Genomic DNA, 17,139 nt, shown 5'->3' with positions numbered 1-17,139 from the left:
AAAGGGGTTCTAAAGACAAAACATTTTTTTGACCTTAATGCATTTCCTGCATTAAGGTAAAAAAGGTTTTACAGCTTGCTGTCCTCCCCACCTCCATAAATACTTACCTGAGTCCTCAATCAATTCAGTGCTGTGAATGGTTGGGTCTCTTCTCTACTCTCTTCCTATTCACACGGGGACATGGGTAGCAGCAGGTGCCATTGTCTCCTACTGGTGCTAATCAAATGCTGTGAGGAGGAAGTGGGGGTGGGGCCAAACTGCGCTGTGTGTTTATAGAGAGAGCGGCTACATAGACACACGCAGCTCTCGATCAAGCATACACATGTGCCCCCATAGCAAGCTCATGGAGAAGAGGTGGAGCCATGATCGCTGGCAGGGGACCCTAGAAAAGGCATTTCAAGGCCGCTCTGTGAAAAACTATTGCACAGAGCAAGTGAGTATAACATGTGTATTACTTTAAATAAAAAATAAAAATGCTTTTAGTAGCACTTTAACACAAAAGCGCAGGTATAGTAAAGATTAGGGCAAGTTTTGTAATATGTTTTAGGATGGATCTAAATCGGGGGTCTCCAAAGTCCTCAGACCTCACTACACTGCCTGTCTCTGCTTGCACTGCACTGCTACTAACCCAACACCAGTCCCTGCGACCCACCAACAAAGCCCACCCCCTTTGCTGCAACATAGATTTGAATGCTAGGATCACCAGCATCCTAGCAACCAATGACGTGTTTGTTCAGTGTGGCACCTCCTAGCTCTAGTGGAGCACATAAAAGTGCAGGGAGACTGATGGGGACACAAATGTGGGGGTGAGTCTGATGGGGACACAAATGTGGGGGGGACACCTGATGGGGACACAAGTGTGGGAGGGACCCTGATGGGGACACAGATGTGGGGGGGACCCTGATGGGGACACAGATGTGGGGGAGGCCCTGATGGGGACACAGATGTGGGGGAAGCTCTGATGGGGACACAGATGTGGGTGAGTTTCTGATGGAGACACAAATGTGGGGGAGTTTCTGGTGGGGACACAGATGTGGGCGTGACTAATGGGGTCACAGATGTGGGGGGGGGGGACTCTGATGGGGACACAGATGTAGGTTAGACTCTGATGGGGACACAGATGTGAGGAAGATTCTGATGGGACACAGATGTGGGGCTGACTCTGATAGAGACACACATGTGGGGCTGACTCTGATGGGGACACAGATGTGGGGGAGACTCTAATGGAGACACAGATGTGGAGGAGATTTTGATGGGGACACAGATGTAGGGGGGGGAACTGATGGGGACATAGATGTGGGGGAGACGCTGATGAGGACACAGAAGTGGGGTGACTGATGGGGAAACATGTGGGGATGACTAATGGGGTCACAGATGCAGGGGGGAATCTACTCTAATTAGGAAACAGATGTAAGGGTGATTCTGATTGGGGAGACAACAAAAGAAAGGATGCAGTGAGCTAGTACATTACCAACATAACCATTTTTATTTTAAAAGATAAGACGTACTCTACGTTGGGAGGGGGGAGGAATTGAGGTAGGGGGCAGATTTGTACTAGAAGAGGAAAGAGGATTTATGCCTGGTTGAAGGTTCATGGTGGTAGGATTTGGAGGGGGGAAATTTGGGAGGGTTGTGTCAGGATGGGTGGGGGGGGGGGTGTTGTGCCGAAAGGGGGGGATTTGGGGGAAAGGACTTGTGCTGTCCGAGAATGGAATGGGGGGGGATTTGTACTGGAAATGGGAGGGAAGTTGTGCTGTGAGTGAGGCTTTGGGGGTGGAAAAGGATTTGTGCTAGGAAGGGGGGATTGGGGAGGAAGATGATTTATTCTGAAAGGGGGGATTGGGGGGAGAATGATTTGTGCTGGGGGGGGATTGCAGGGGAATATGATTTGTCCTGGGAGGGGGAATTGAGGGACATGGATGAAGATTTGTGCTGGGAGGGGAGATTTGGGTGGTGGTGGAGGGGTGCAGAGGAAGATTTGTGCTGGGATGGAAGATTTGGTGGGGGGGGGGGGGGAGGTGGAGGGAAATTTTGTGCTGGGAGGGGAGATTTGCAGGAGGTGGACGAAGATTTGTGCTGGGAGGGGGGATTTGCAAGAAGTGGATGAAGATTTGTGCTTGGAGGGGGGATATGGGGGGAGCATTTGTTCTGGGAGGGGGGGTAGGATTTGTGCTGGGGGTAAAGATTGCTTCTGGTAGGGGTGAGTGTGCAGATCAGTGCATTTTTATCTTTTTGAGGGGAGGAAGTGGGTATTTTTGATGAAAAGTTAAAGGGAGAGTATTGCATGCAGGGTAAATTTTGCACTCTCCTGACCCCTACACTGTGTTTTACTCCTGCACTCTTTTTGTTTTGTACTCCTGGTATGTATTACACACTCCTGTCCCCTTCATTCTGTGCCTTACTTACTCTTGGATCCTGCGCTCTATCGTTTGTCTGAGTGACTATCTCCCTGAAGTGTCCCTCTGTCTAAATTTCTAAAGTTGGGAGGTATGCATTTCTTATTATATAAGGTGATAATATGTATTACATAAAAACATAGTTAGTCAGGTTGAAAAAAGACACAAATCCATCTAGTTCAACCAATAAAAGGGAAAAAAGAAAAGAGAAAAAAAAACTAATCATACAATCCCATATACACAACCCTATACCTACAGTTGATCCAGATGAAGGGAAAAAACCTCAGCAAAGCATGATCCAATTTGCTCCAGCAGGGGAAAAAATGTCCTTCCTGATCCCCTGAGAGGCAATCGGATATTCCCTAGATTTACTATACCTATAAATGTTAGTATGCGGTTTAGAAAAGATCCAGACCTTTTTTTAAGCAGTCTACTGTGCTGTCCCGAACCAGCTCTTGAGGGAGTCTGTTCCACATTTTCACAGCTCTTACTGTGAAGAAACCTTTCCATGTTTGGAGATTAAATCTATTTTCCTCTAAAGGTAAAGAGTGCCCCCTTGTCCTCTGTGATGAGGTTAAAATGAATACTCACCATATGGGCCACTTTTGTATTTACAGTGCCTTAAAAAAAGTATTTATACCCCTTGAATTTTTCCCCATTTTTCATGTTACAACCAAAAACATAAATGTATTTTATTGGGATTTTATGTGATAGACCAACACAAAGTGGCACATAATTGTGAAGTGGAAGAAAAATGATAAATGGCTTTCAAAATTTTTTACAAACAAATATCTGAAAAGTGTGGCATGCATTTGTATTCATCCCATCCCCCCCCCCCCCCCCCCCCGGTTCAATACTTTGTAGAACCACCTTTCGCTGCAATTACAGCTGTATGTCTTTTTGGGGATGTCTCTACCAGCTTTGCACATCTAGAGTGAACGTTTTGCCTCTTTTTGCTCTGTCAGATTGGATGGAGAGTGTCTGTGAACAGCAATTTTCAAGTCTTGCCACAGACTCTCAATTGGATTTAGGTCTGGACTTTGACTGGGTCATTCTAACACATGAGTATGCTTTGAAGCATTCCATTGTAGCTATGGTTGTATGTTTAGGGTCATTGTCCTGCTGGAAGGTGAACCTCTGCCCCAGTCTCAAGTCTTTTGCAGACTCTAACAGGTTTTCTTCTAAGATTGCCCTGTATTTGGCTTCATTCATCTTCCTATCAACTCTGACCAGTTTCCCTGTCCCTGCTGAAGAAAACATGGTGTGTTCTGGGTGATGTGCAGTGTTCGTTTTCTGCCACACATAGCGTTTTAAAAAAAAAAGTGATCATGCGCCTAGACAATCGGGGGTTAAATCGTAAAACAAGAAAAAGGAAATCAAAACAAACTGCTGCTGATCCACTGCAGATGTACCACATCAAGATGAAAATCCTAAATAATCAGCGCACTTTTATATCCCTCTCCAGTTGACTAAAACTTATACTTAATATCTAAAAAAGTGCTGATATACCACAAAAATCTGAGATCTAAGTTCATATTCACATAAACATCATAATAAAATTATGGTAAAAATCTTAACTGGAATATACGCTGTGCAAAAAAAATAGAAAAAGTGCAAGTGCAAAAATGTATAAATTATTCATATAAATCTTTTTATAAAAATTCTATTGTGATAAAAATGTGATAAAAATATATATAACTACAGTAAACCCATATGTGAATGGAATACATATAAAAATGATCAATTTATGTAAAAAATACTGGGAAAAAAATGCTAAGAAACAGTCAGTGATTCAAGTCCCAAAGTGCAGAAAGTGCCAAAATAAATATGTGATTCACTCGATGCTATATCTTCTGTGTCAACTCGTGTAATGGCACTTTTCCACTGCAAGTACCGGCTCGGCTCTACTCGGCCCTGCTTGGCCCTGTTTGCTTTTCCACTGCTGGTACCTCATGGTACGGTGTTGGAACGGTTCGGTACGGTACGGTATGGTTTGCTTTTCCATTTAAGTAGTACTAAAGTTAAGTGGGTGAGATAACAACGGGGTGGGTGGGATTCTCTGACCAATCAGTGGCTAGTAGTGACTGCATGCAAAGGATTGTGGGATATGGTACCGGTTATGGTACCTGTTGGAACCACAATCAAGGTGGTACTGTTTTTGAGAGCCGTACCGTTCGGTTCCATGCAGTGGAAAAGCGCCGCTGTACCGTACCGAACCATTCCTACACCGTACCATGCGGTACCAGCAGTGGAAAAGCACAAAAGCGAGCCGAACCGTTCGGTTCCATGCAGTAGAAAAGCGCCATTAGACACCCAATGTGCTCCTTCCACCGTATCCCCCAAACTGACTCACCAGATAGGAAGCTGGACAAATTATAAACCTGCACTCACGCTTCAAGTAGTATAAATATTCTCCAGCAGGTCGGTCTAAAATCCACAGGTGGATCTTTCCACTCTGTCCATGGATATAACATTCTCAGGGATATGTCAGGTAGGGTTAAAGAAAAGAGAAGGAAGGATCCCATAGCGTAATTCCGTAAAATTTAAATGATTTATTTAAAACATAATAAAACACACTCACATTTCTGTGTGTCAACCCGACACTGGGCCGTGTCTTCGTAGGTTTGCAGTTGTGCCATACTCTTCCCATTTTTGGATGATGGATTGAACATTGCTCTGTGAGATGTTCAAAGCTTGGGATATTTTTTTTTATAATCTAACCCTGCTTTAAACTGCTCCAAAACTTTCTCCCTGACCTGTCTGATGTGTTCCTAATGGGCCATACACACTATAAGATTTTCTGAAGACTTTTTCCTTTAGATTTACCAAAACCATATAATATGAGGTCAAACCTAAACACTTTCAATTTATATGCAATCTGGCAGGCCCTTGCACTACATAGAAAAGGTAAATCTGAAGGAAAAAGTCTTCAGAAAATCTTATAGTGTGTATGGCCCTTTAGCCTTCATGATGCTGTTTGTTCACTAAGGTTCTCTAACAAACCTCTGAGAGCTTCACAGAACAGCTGTATTTTTATAATGAGATTAAATTACACACAGGTGGACTCTTTTTACTAATTAGGTGACTTCTGAAGGCCATTGGTTCCACTAGATTTTAGAGAGGGGTATCAGAGTAAAGGGGGCTGAATACAAATGCACACCACACTTTTTAGATATTTATTTATAAAAACTGTTGAAGACCATTTATAATGTTCCTTCCACTTCACAATTATTTGCCACTTTGTGTTGGTCTAACACCTAAAATCCCAATAAAATACATTTACTTTTTTGGTTGAAACATGACAAAATGTGGAAAAATTCAAGGGGTATGAATACTTTTTCAAGGCACTGTATACATGTTGATCATGTTGTGTTGTATTACCCTCTTATACAGAGCAGTAAGGAATATGGATGGGGTATTGTCATGGTAATTATGAGAAACCTCTTCACATCCCGCTCTGTAGTCCTCTTAATGGTCTCATTATTGAGATTGGTATTGTTAAACATGAAGGGGCCAAAAACGCAGCTGCTATGATTCCGTGGCATGACGTGGGGTTTCCATTCATTTCTTTTCTTTTTAAACGGTTTTTATTGAAGGCAAAAGAAACATGGTACAGCAACATGCAGTGAAAATATTAGGTACATGCCGTGATAAAACAAGGCGCTTTGAAATACAAAACTGCAGCATATAACCTTCAAATAACATGTAACAATGCGATACGTATATGGGATCGACCCGGCGTCCCGTCTGAGATGCAATGCGGGTACGCTCAAACTGTAGTTGTGGCAGAGGCCACGCTGCATGGATGGACCCCCACACAGAAGGGGTCTCAACCAATACCAAGGTATAGCACTTAATTGGATACGCCGGGGGCCGAGTGGGGGGGGGGGGGCTGGGTTGGCAGGGTTGGAAAGAAAGCTGGGTAAGTAGGAGAGGGTCGTGGGGGGGAGGTAACAGCCCGGAGGGAGCCTCGAACCCCCATAGGGGCCCAGGTGGGAAAGAGAGCCGGTAATGAGGACGCCCAATCAGGTGAGTACAAGGCTGTCGTCAAGGCCTGGTGGTAGGCAATGGTCAATCCAGGGCCGCCATAGCCGTTCATAGGGGGTCAGTTTGTCCAACAAAATTGCTTCCGTTTTAGCATGTAGCATGGCTTGGGTGGGTTTCCATTCATTTATACAGTTCTGGGCTGCTCTCCATTTAGTGTTTGTGACCAACGTACTGTAAATGGATAGTTCTAGTGGTGACAGCACTGTACGATACCAAATAGGAGAAGGGGGTCACCTGCACTCAATTGAAGATCAAAGAACATTGTATGTCTATTCCTCAAACCAATACCTACGTCAATTGTTTCCAATGTTTTAGGGCCTCGCAGGGTCACTGTGTCACCTTGAGGAAGGGGCCCTGTGAAGTCCTGAAACTTTGACAATGTTTGACATATGTGACAGTTTGAACACTTCAATCAAGTGCTGATGACTTCTTATTTGGGGTTCCATGGCCGGCATGCAGTTCAGTGAGGGTCTTCAGTTACTTACTGGTAGGGATGGAAATAACAGGCACGCTGGTAAAAAGCAGATCTGGAACTGCATCTTCTGTCCATCTGTATTAAATTAAACCCTCATTTAAAAGCCCATTCTCCTCCTATAACCGCAGACCTACTCCAATACAAATCACATAACTTCACATGGCTTTTCCCTAATGTAAGATCACCAGTTAAGGTGACACTTCTGTCATGCTACCTCTAGAGGGCACTGCCTGAAAAGGGTACATGCAGAGTATAAGAATGAAAATGTGCATACAAATCATTCTATAGCTTGATTACAGACATTCAGTCGTTCACTTGATTACAGACATCTCTGACCTAATATATTTTATTTTATTTTATATTTCAGGGATCATTGCATAATGCTCTTCATATTTTCCTTGGTCTTTCTTCCGTTGGTTGTTACGTCCTATGTTGGCCAACCAGAGGCAAGGCAAAGAAGTGCAGCTGAAATATTAAAAGACATACATGAAAAAGTAGATGATTTATGGAATGTATATGGTAGCAAATATCCTCTTCTAAATAATGCGGACCAGGTGATTTATGCTACCTGTAATCTGCAACCAAATTCCCTACTGAATGAGACTGAGCCTAAAATCACTGGAAAAGTCCTGTTTAAGCAAACCTACCCACAAGGGAAATTGGAGGCATACTTTGCCATACAAGGATTTCCTCTGAATCCAAATGAATCTACAAGAGCCATTCACATCCACACCTATGGTGACTTCAGTAACGGCTGTAACTCTGCTGGTGGACACTACAATCCATATTCTGTAAATCACCCCCATCATCTTGGAGATTTTGGCAATTTCCATGTCCAGGATGGAGAGATCAAGCAACACCTCTCTAATCTTAAACCTAGCCTCTTTGGCCCAGTCTCTGTTATGGGTAGATCAGTTGTTGTACACAAGCTTATTGATGACCTTGGTAAGGGCAATAACCAGGCAAGTCTGGAAAATGGAAATGCTGGACCACGTCTAGCTTGTTGTGTGATTGGGTACACCGATAATGCCAGCTGGAATAAAATGATGCCAGTGTCTGATGGTAAATAGCATGATGAATCCTTATTAAATAATAATTGAAAGGGTCTGTCTACTAAAATAAAAAATAAAAAAGATGATAGTAAGTTTTTTTGTAGCTCTTGGAATATTGAACCATGTGGGAAGTTTAATGAACCTGAGGCTTAAGCTCCACTGATCTGCTGCATCCACTATAAGGGAGTCTCAATCTACACGTCAAAGAATTTCAAATTTTGGATTCAATTCTTCTATATACAAGAAGATATATTAGTTTCTTGGATCATTGGTGGGGAAAGTGGGGAATCTGGCAGGGAGATCTCCTTACTAGAATTCCCCAGTGCAGTGATATACTGTAACAGGGCAATGGGTCACTCACTGACCTGCATCCATCAGTTACTGAAATACCGGTTTTGAGTTACAGTGGGGATCAATAATGCAAAATCACTCTTTTATTTTGGTTAATGTTAGTGATTTCACTGAGTTATGAGATAAATGTGTTAATGTATTTTATGTTTGATTTATTTGCTTCTTTAAATTGCTGTTAAATAAAAGTTGTCTTGAAATCACACATTTACGTTCAGATATTTACATCTGCAAGAAAAACAGTGCAAAATGGCCAAGTCTATTGCTGGGAGTTTGAAGTATAATGACAAAGAATACAAATCAAATCAGCACATTGTGACCCTTATAAAGGACTTGTGTGACCAGTGTGATTAGCCTAGTACCAGTAGGTTAGTTCTATTGAAAGTTCTAAGGTACCTATAGACATGATGTGACATGAGGATCAGCATACAGACAGACCACTAATATTTTCAGGAGAAGGGCAGTAATGGCAGCCTACATACTGCTCTCACTAACATATTCCTTGAATTGCTGTCATCGTCCCTCCTTCTTACATGGTGCTATACAAAAGAAGACATTCTATAGTTTTCTGTAGTTCTGTGTAGTTGTCCTGTTTGTTGGACTACAGCAAAATGGCAGCTCCCCCCCACCGCACACTATTAAGGCACACCAATGTCAAATCTTTCTCCGTCCCTTTCCCGGGGTGCGCCATGCCTTTCATTATTCTAGTCTCACCTTTTGTCATGCTGTTTTTACTCTTAATTGTAAAGCCAGGCAGATTACTGTTAATGTTTACATATTTTTATACTGTTTAAGGTTAGTTTGCCTTTAGGAACATGTTATATGTTACACCCAAATTTAGGGTATAACATGTTACTAAGTACCCCAATTCTCACGTCCTTGTAGAGCCACCCTCGTGAGGGCTGCTGGAAGAGGACTGTCCCTAAAGGTTGCCTTGACCTTGCAAGGCACCCAGCACCTCTGACACCCTGGGTTCGGACATGTTTCAAATTGATAACGCAAGAACACAGACACCAGACTTTAGCAAAGTAAACGAGTGTTTGACCTAAAAATTTTTAAGGCAGATAAGAACAAGAATTGCTAAGGCAGAAATATTTTAGTATTAAACTTTGGTATTAGTAAGTATACAAAGGATATGCAATACAAGGGAAGATCACAATAAATCAAACAGTAGTAACCAGTGGGTCCTGAAGGAACTTATCACCTCAGGTATAAAAGGGAAGAGAGTGACCCTTTTCAGCTTGCTCCCTCAAAATCCTGGTGCCACAGGCCTAGAAAGTGTTTGTGAGAAATGCAGTAATAAAAACCTGAATAGAGTTCCCCTTAATGTGCAGATGTTATGCACAGAGTCTTTTAAGTTGGGGGAGAGAAGAGTGCAGGAGTCCTTGTGTTGTATATGTCCAGAGTCTTCAGCTAGCTCAATAAGGACCCAGGGGGATTGCTGTGCAATGGCGACCAGCAATAAAAAAATAACATGTGCAAAGTGTTTCCTTTGGAAGCTTTCATGTAAAGAGATGGGATAAAGGTGTCTGCATGCAGTGTCCTTGTAGTGTCTACACAAGGTGGGTTTCCGCCCCCTCATCAATCCCCATGATATCAAGGCTCAAGGGAATGGGATGTCCCGAAACATGCTCTTGAGGAATCTGCAACCAGTGAAGGGTGCCTGGCGGTGCACCTAGCACCACTGGGAATCAGCTGGATCTGTACGTGACGATGATAGTGACTCCAACAGTCACTCCCTTGACATGGAGCTGGCAATGGTAGATATGCTTGTTCAGTCGCCGGAGACTCTCCACGCAGCCCAGGCCACGGTGCCTGCTCACATCCCCTGGAGTGGCCGGGTCCCTGCTCTCTGCTGAAATCCATGGTTCCAAGAGAGAGACTTCTCCCCGGAGCAGGCTGTTTTTGTCCTCACCCAGCATTTTTCTCTCTCTACCACCTAGCTGGAACTTGTAGTCTGCAGCAGTCTGGCTCCAATGCAAATCCTGGCTCCTCAAACCACATATCCCATGATCCTCTGCTCTCAGCTGTGGTCTCTGCTTTCTCTGCATTCAGGAGATGATTGTACAGTGCCCAGGCTGAACACTAGAGGGAAATAGGCTCACTGCACCTGATGTTACAGAATGTCCCACGATGACACAGGCAAAGTTAGCCTGCACCTGGCTACACCCTGATCAACCCACTCATAGTCTATTGACACTTCTGCCAGCTGTCTACTTGAAAAATCTGTAGGAAGTATCTGCAGGAGCCTGACACTGAACCTGTGAATCGCTGATTATGGGCGTATTGCTTTGCAGGCTCCTGTGGGGAAAATAATAAATCTCTCCCCTTTACCCCTTTTTTCTCTAGGTGTCGGAAATGATTTATGCTGATAGCAGAGGAACGAAGCAGCAGACAAAACAAACAAATGACGCTTAAGGGTTGGTTACTAAAACTGGAGAGGGTTAAATCTGGCGCAGCTCTGCATAAAAACCAATCAGATTCTAGGTTTTATTGTCAAAGCTTAAACAAGCTGAGGTTAGAAGCTGCACCAGATTTGCATGTCCAGTTTTAGGCTGGGTTCACACATGTTCGGCTGTGGGTTGTAGTCTTGAGTCCAGAGCGTTTCTGTCCACCGCTTCAGGTGAGATTCAGGTGAAAATTTTTGCCTGAAGTCACACCTGAACCAGACCCAAAAAAGCACAGGACCCTTTTCAAAATTGCACCGCAGCTGCCCTGGACATGTGTGAAATAGGGTTGCCACCTCATCCCTTTAAACCAGGACACACATTAATTACACAGGTTCTGTGGCTGATTAAGGTGGTAATTAAACTCATTTAGTGCCTTATGTGAATTATATTAGCCTGAGAACCTGTGTAATTAATATGTGTCTTGGATTAAAGGGATGAGGTTGCAAACCTATTGATAACCCACTTCATTGAAAGCCGGTCACATTCACATGTTATGTGAATTGGATGCTGTTAAAAATGCATCATATTCACATATATGTGAACCTTGCCTTTTGTAAATCAACACCAAAATGCCCCTAATTAAGACAAGTACACACTATAGAAGGAAGTGTTGTCACGTTAACGAACACCTACAGCTAGCTAACCGGGGTGTGGCCCTTGACTGGGTATGAGGGAATAAGGGGGAACTTTTTCTAAGTAAGCAAGTAAGAAGACTGGCCATGATACACTTTCACAGGGCGCACTACCCCTGGCAACCACTAGAGGGATACTCCAATCCACTGGCTGACCACACATAAGTGGATATGAATCTTTCACATGGTCCGCATTTTGTTGCGGACCGTTCTCTGCTCAGCAGGGATCAATCCGCCGATCCCCGCTGAGCAAGCGGATGACAGCTCCGTCTCCGCACTGTGTTCGGAGCGGGAGGTGTCAGAGCCCTGCTGCTCTCTATGGGGAATCGGATGAGTGCGGACCACTTGTCTGCTCTCATCTGATCCCATCCGATCCACTGGACGGATAGAAAATAGGGTTTCCATCCGTTCGGATTTCACGGACAGGATCGGATGCGTATGGCAGCGGGTGTCAGCGGACATGTCTCCGCTGACATACGCTGCCCCATAGGGATGCTTGGAGGATCCGATCAGATTGCCTAAAAAGCTGACAGGCGGGTCTGATCAGATCGTTCGTGTGAAAGAGGCCTAATGCCTCGTACACACGTGCAGAATGTCGGCTGAAAAGATTCGGCCGACGACCGATCAGCCGATTTTCGGCTTGTTAGTATGATGCTTCCGACAGCCGACAGCGCACTTTCGGCCGAAAAGAATCTGTCGTGCAAGCATTAACATTTTTGTATGCCGACACCAGAGCGGCCGATTGTTCGCCAGTCAATACAGAATTCGGCCGACAGACAGCAGTATTGCAAGACTGGGCATGCTCAGAAAAGAAAAAACACAGGGAAAGTTAACCATCAGATGACATCACTTCTGCAGTCGGCTGTAGTCGGTGGACAAAATTCTTGTGCAGTCTTTTGCACTTTTCAACAGACCCGACAGCCCTCGGACAAAAGACGGCCGATCGTTCGGCCGACGATCTGCACGTGTGTACGGGGCATTACATACATTCTGGTACACTCTGAAGCCTCATACACACAATAAGATTATCACATGAATTTTTGTCCATTTTTTGTTGCATGCTAGTCTCATATCGAAAGTGAAGAGGTTACTTTCATACAAAAATTCTTGCACGACAGAATTCAACTTCGGAAGTGATGTCATGTGTTTAATTGTTTTGTATGTATTCTTTAGTTTCCGAGCATGCCTAGTCTTGCTCTTACAATTTTTTTCAGACAAAAACTATACACAGTTACGTGGAAAACGTATGTAGGGAGATTTGTCTCATCTCTGTGTATAATCTGAGGCTGTTCACTTCACTGGGTATATGTGAGGGTTTACAATATAAAAACAGAAAAGATATTTGCGCTCCAGACATAAATTCAACACAACATAAAAAATTTACATATGTAAATGAGGCAGCAGCTCTACAGGAAGATCACAATCCTATGAAGTAAAATATAAAATAGGTAAAGAGCTGCGCCAAATGTATGCAAATGTGATAATGATAAATCATATATTCTCAAAACAATAAAGTCCAAATTACAGTCTTGTAGACAAAGCTGAAAAAGGAGGAAAAGACCAGATCCCAGTCAGCCAATCACCTGTGCACAGTAGGAAATCCTAATTGCACCGTGTGCTAACACTCAAGGCTCCTTACCAGAGGAAATGACCCTCTTTTCACAGAGTGGTCAAAACAGGCATTGAATGATATGAACCTTGATGGATTTAATGGGTCTTAATTTACTCCACAGCAGACACAAGACCTCTTAGTAGAAAAGTATGATGATTCCCACAAATCATATACCGCTGTCTCTGGCAGAATAAACTCGGAAGAGGACAAAGGACAGCCAATAGTGAAGTTTGTCCAAACATATAAGATTTATTAAAAGTAATGCACTTACATTTGAGTTGTTAAAAGCGTTGCAATCATATGAAAACCGCGGTGTGTGGCGTGCTCCACATCGATACGTCCGCCTTACGCGTATCGTCAAACTTGTGACATCATCAGAGGCGTCACCAATGATCTTTCGTCTAGTGTATAGTCCATTGACATTTCCTCCAGTCCCACAAATAAATGTCTATGTCTGAAGGAAAAGTCTGCAGACCCCTGTGCATTGCACCCATCCACTGATCCAGGCTCCTATGCAAAAATGTAATAATTGTACATATTTTTTTATATGAAAGTAGATGCATTTATTTATTGCAAAAGGTGGAATATGCTTCTAGGCCTCTAGGGCAGGCAAACTCAAAGGAAACTGACAAATTAAGCAGAATACATTTGCACAGGACCAGTTTATACAGTATTTACTGAATACCACACCTGTTTAATTCCAAAAAATGAAGACACCATTTTGGTGATTAACCTTATAGTAATAAATGAAACAATATTTATCCCTCTGAAAGGGTACATAAAGATCTTCCGGAAATTTCAGCTGAAAAACAATATAAGGAAGTGTACCCTTTATCACATGGATCCTTATTTAGTTGAAATTCATACACTGACTAAGGGCCACAAAGAAAAAATTAGTATAGTGCATGCAAGTTGCCTGCTCTAGAGCCTATGTATCAAGTTCTCTAATACCCCCAATGGTGGGACTTGCTGTTGTGTTCCAGTCTGCATACTAGAAACTGCTACTTGGGGATTCTCCTTCAGCGATCACTGTAACTATTAGTTGCAGCTTTATCATATGGAAAACGGGTCTTTCAAATAATATGTTCTGTACTTTCAGCTGCAAAATCCTATTGGGATAGAAAGTTTAAAGTGTTGCTAAACCCAGGACCCCACATTCACTATATCTGGTCTCCCGCAGTACACAGAACATGGAAATGCAATTATTTTAGTAAACATAAACTGCTACATGGAAAATGGGAGCATTAGTACAATACACATATAATGTAATATAGCCAAAAGAATCAATATAAAGTGCATATATAATCAAGTAAAAGATCAATAAAAAATCAGATTAATAAATCCAAAGTAAGTCCAAAGTGCAATGTGAAAATCAAATCTTCATTCGGTTTTTCCATGTGAATATTCAAAAACTTGTGCACAGGAACCACCACCAACATTAGAGGGGGGCTTACCAGATGAAATGGACCCAAATAAGCTTACGCCTAATGAGTCAGAAACAGCATGTTTAGATGGATAATCAACCAAAGGACATCTGGATAGACTTTCGCCACTCCAACAGCACCAACAGTTTTTTTCCACTTTGATACAGATTATTTCCATTGATGGACCATCCAGTCAAAACTAGAGCCTCAGGTTCTTCTCCACATGTACTCAAATGTAGATGAGTAAAAATCGCTTTCAATAGAACATCCTAGAATCAAATGTGATTCACTGGCAACATAGCAGCATATCCAACGCATTTCATCTGAGTAGACATCATCTGGGTTCAGATTCAGACGAAACGCGTTGGGTCTGCTGCTATGTTGCTTTTTTCAGTACTCTTATAATTTAGTTCTGTGTTGTTCCTTTTTCCATAAACTGCTACATACCTATTCTCATCAGCAGTATAAAGCAGTCTTGTGACTTGTATCACTGTCTGATTAGAGCTTGTAGGAGGAGTTTTCATTCTCCCCCTGACCCTCTGTCTGGACAGTGCTGATTGGCCCTGTGCTGATCACATCCATGAAAAAAAAAAAGAACTCTGCAGCAATATACACCAAACTGTGCATGTGCAGCCTGACTCATAATGCTCTGTTCTGTCAGGAGATGGATTGGAGTCAGTTAAAGAAGAGGAGGATCAGAGAAGACAGGATCACACAGCCTTTCTACACAATGCAGGCGATTAACCCCTTAGGTTCAACAGGGAGTATAACAAGCATCCTTTACTGCATATACACACTGATTTTACCTCTGTTAAATTTAGTAACACTTCAATAAACTAATTTTGTGTACAGCAGCCCACTCTGATGGTCAACTCTTATTTTCCCTCTGAGACTTCCACATCAGAAGCCCCCCTTTACTGCAGAGGCCACCTTCATGTTAGAGGCCCCTTCATTATGTTGTGGTCTCCCTACAGAGGTCCCCTATACATCAGTGGCCCTCCATTAACAGAGAGTCCATCCATTATAGAGCTAGAGGACCCCAATCACATCAGTATACCCCCCATGACAGAGTCCCCCATCATATCAGCATCCCCCATCACCACAGAGTCCCTCAGATCAAAGAGTTTTCTCATCCATCTCTGATCCTGGGCAAACTGGGTCTCGTGCTCTCGGCACCCCAGGGAAAACCATATGGCACCTCGGGGTGCACAGTTTTTTGGCTTTGTAGTCCCACACATATCTACAACATTTGAGTCCAGTCACTATGGAGATTGTGACTTTCTTTGTTCCCCCCAGTAGTCCCCAAGCAAGGGGGTGTGGCCATTCCTCCCCAAGTTGCACTCTCTGGCTGTGAATTCACTCCACCCACTTCACCTGTGGTCAGGGAGAGGGGAATGGCAGCTGCAGTGTGATGGAACAGTAACAGCCCAGTCCAGGGAGTGACGCGGAATGGAGCTGCACATGTATGTAGATGAAGACTTCTTTGACTTTTCTGACTTTCACACTTTGCAGGTCAGTGAAACAGAATTTTACTGAAGCTGGTAGGTTGGTGAACAACCAGGCAAAAAGCATTTTTCAAAGAACCTCAGAAGTAGCAGCCCCTTTATTTCCCTCTGGAAAGGTTTACTTTACCAGCATAAGAGAAAAGTAATGCCTTTGACCCAGTGGCAGCCTGTCCATAGGGGGCGCAGGGGTGCCGCCCCCCCCAAAAAAAAGAAGAAGAAAAAAAAAAGATTAAAAAAAATTCCCATTTTTAGTCCACTAGGGGCGCCGGACCTAGTGGTGGGTATGGGGGGGTGGGGTTTTCCACCGCACGTGCGGCAGGCAGAGGCACCGAATGGCGGCCTCCTGGGGGCCATCGGGGCGCAGAGCAATGCGCCCCGACACTCCCCACTTTACTGATGTCCTGGCTGTGATTGGTCCAGACTCCAGCCTGGACCAATCACAGGAGGACATCCCGGGACCTGGTGACGTGACGGGTGGGGGGCGGTGCACCTTCCCGCCCGCCGGAGAGAGGAGAGCCGCCGCCACGCCCGCGTGAGGATTCGGAGTGGTCGGGACTCGGAAGTTCGCAGTCGCAGAAGAAGCACTGCTGCAGGTCACCGTCCGTCCGGTCCATCCGTGAGTGTCAGTGTCGTGGGGTACGTTTGTGATGCCTCAGGGGGGGCCCGCCCGGCCAATACACTGTCACTGACAGCTTTGAAGGGGGCATGCACGCACCCTGATCTCTGCATTGGGGGCATCATGTATGCTGGTCACTACATTGGGGGCACGCACACTGATCTCTGCATTGGGGGCACCACATTTGCTGGTCACCACATTAGGGGCACGCACGCTGATCTCTGCATTGGGGGCACGTATGCTGGTCACTACATTGGGGGCACGCACGCTGATCTCTGCATTGGGAGCACCACATATGCTGGTCACTACATTGGGGGCACGCACGCTGATCTCTGCATTGGGGGCATGTATGCTGGTCACTACATTGGGAGCACGCACGCTGATCTCTGGATTGGGGGCACCACGTATGCTGGTCACTACATTGGGGGCATGTATGCTGGTCACTACATTGGGAGCACGCACGCTGATCTCTGGATTGGGGGCACCACGTATGCTGGTCACTACATTGGGGGCATGCACGCTGATCTCTGCATTAGGGGCACCACGTATGCTTTTCACTACATTGGGAGCACGCATGCTGAT

The 17,139-nt window shown here is 44.2% G+C and overlaps 1 protein-coding gene across 3 annotated transcripts in view; it reads left to right on the top strand.

The window, feature by feature from the left end:
• The window catches only part of LOC309563538 (extracellular superoxide dismutase [Cu-Zn]-like), a 53,883-nt gene extending 45,376 nt beyond the window's left edge, over nucleotides 1–8,507 (top strand). For 2 of the 3 annotated variants that reach the window (XM_082267991.1, XM_082267990.1), the window contains exon 2: nucleotides 7,286–8,506. In XM_082267991.1, the coding sequence (XP_082124117.1) occupies nucleotides 7,299–7,988 (690 nt within the window). In that variant the 5' untranslated portion in view covers nucleotides 7,286–7,298 and the 3' untranslated portion in view covers nucleotides 7,989–8,506. Of the gene's footprint in view, nucleotides 1–7,285 lie in introns of all 3 variants that reach the window. The other variant, XM_082267992.1, reaches the window with a different exon arrangement.
• The last annotated feature ends 8,632 nt before the right edge of the window (nucleotides 8,508–17,139 follow it).

This window comes from Pelophylax lessonae (genome assembly GCF_965119305.1).
Source record: "Pelophylax lessonae genome assembly, chromosome: 1".
Classification (NCBI taxonomy): Eukaryota; Metazoa; Chordata; class Amphibia; order Anura; family Ranidae; genus Pelophylax; species Pelophylax lessonae.
The sequence above is the reverse complement of the archived record's forward strand: the minus strand, read 5'-3'. Positions and strand labels throughout refer to the sequence as shown.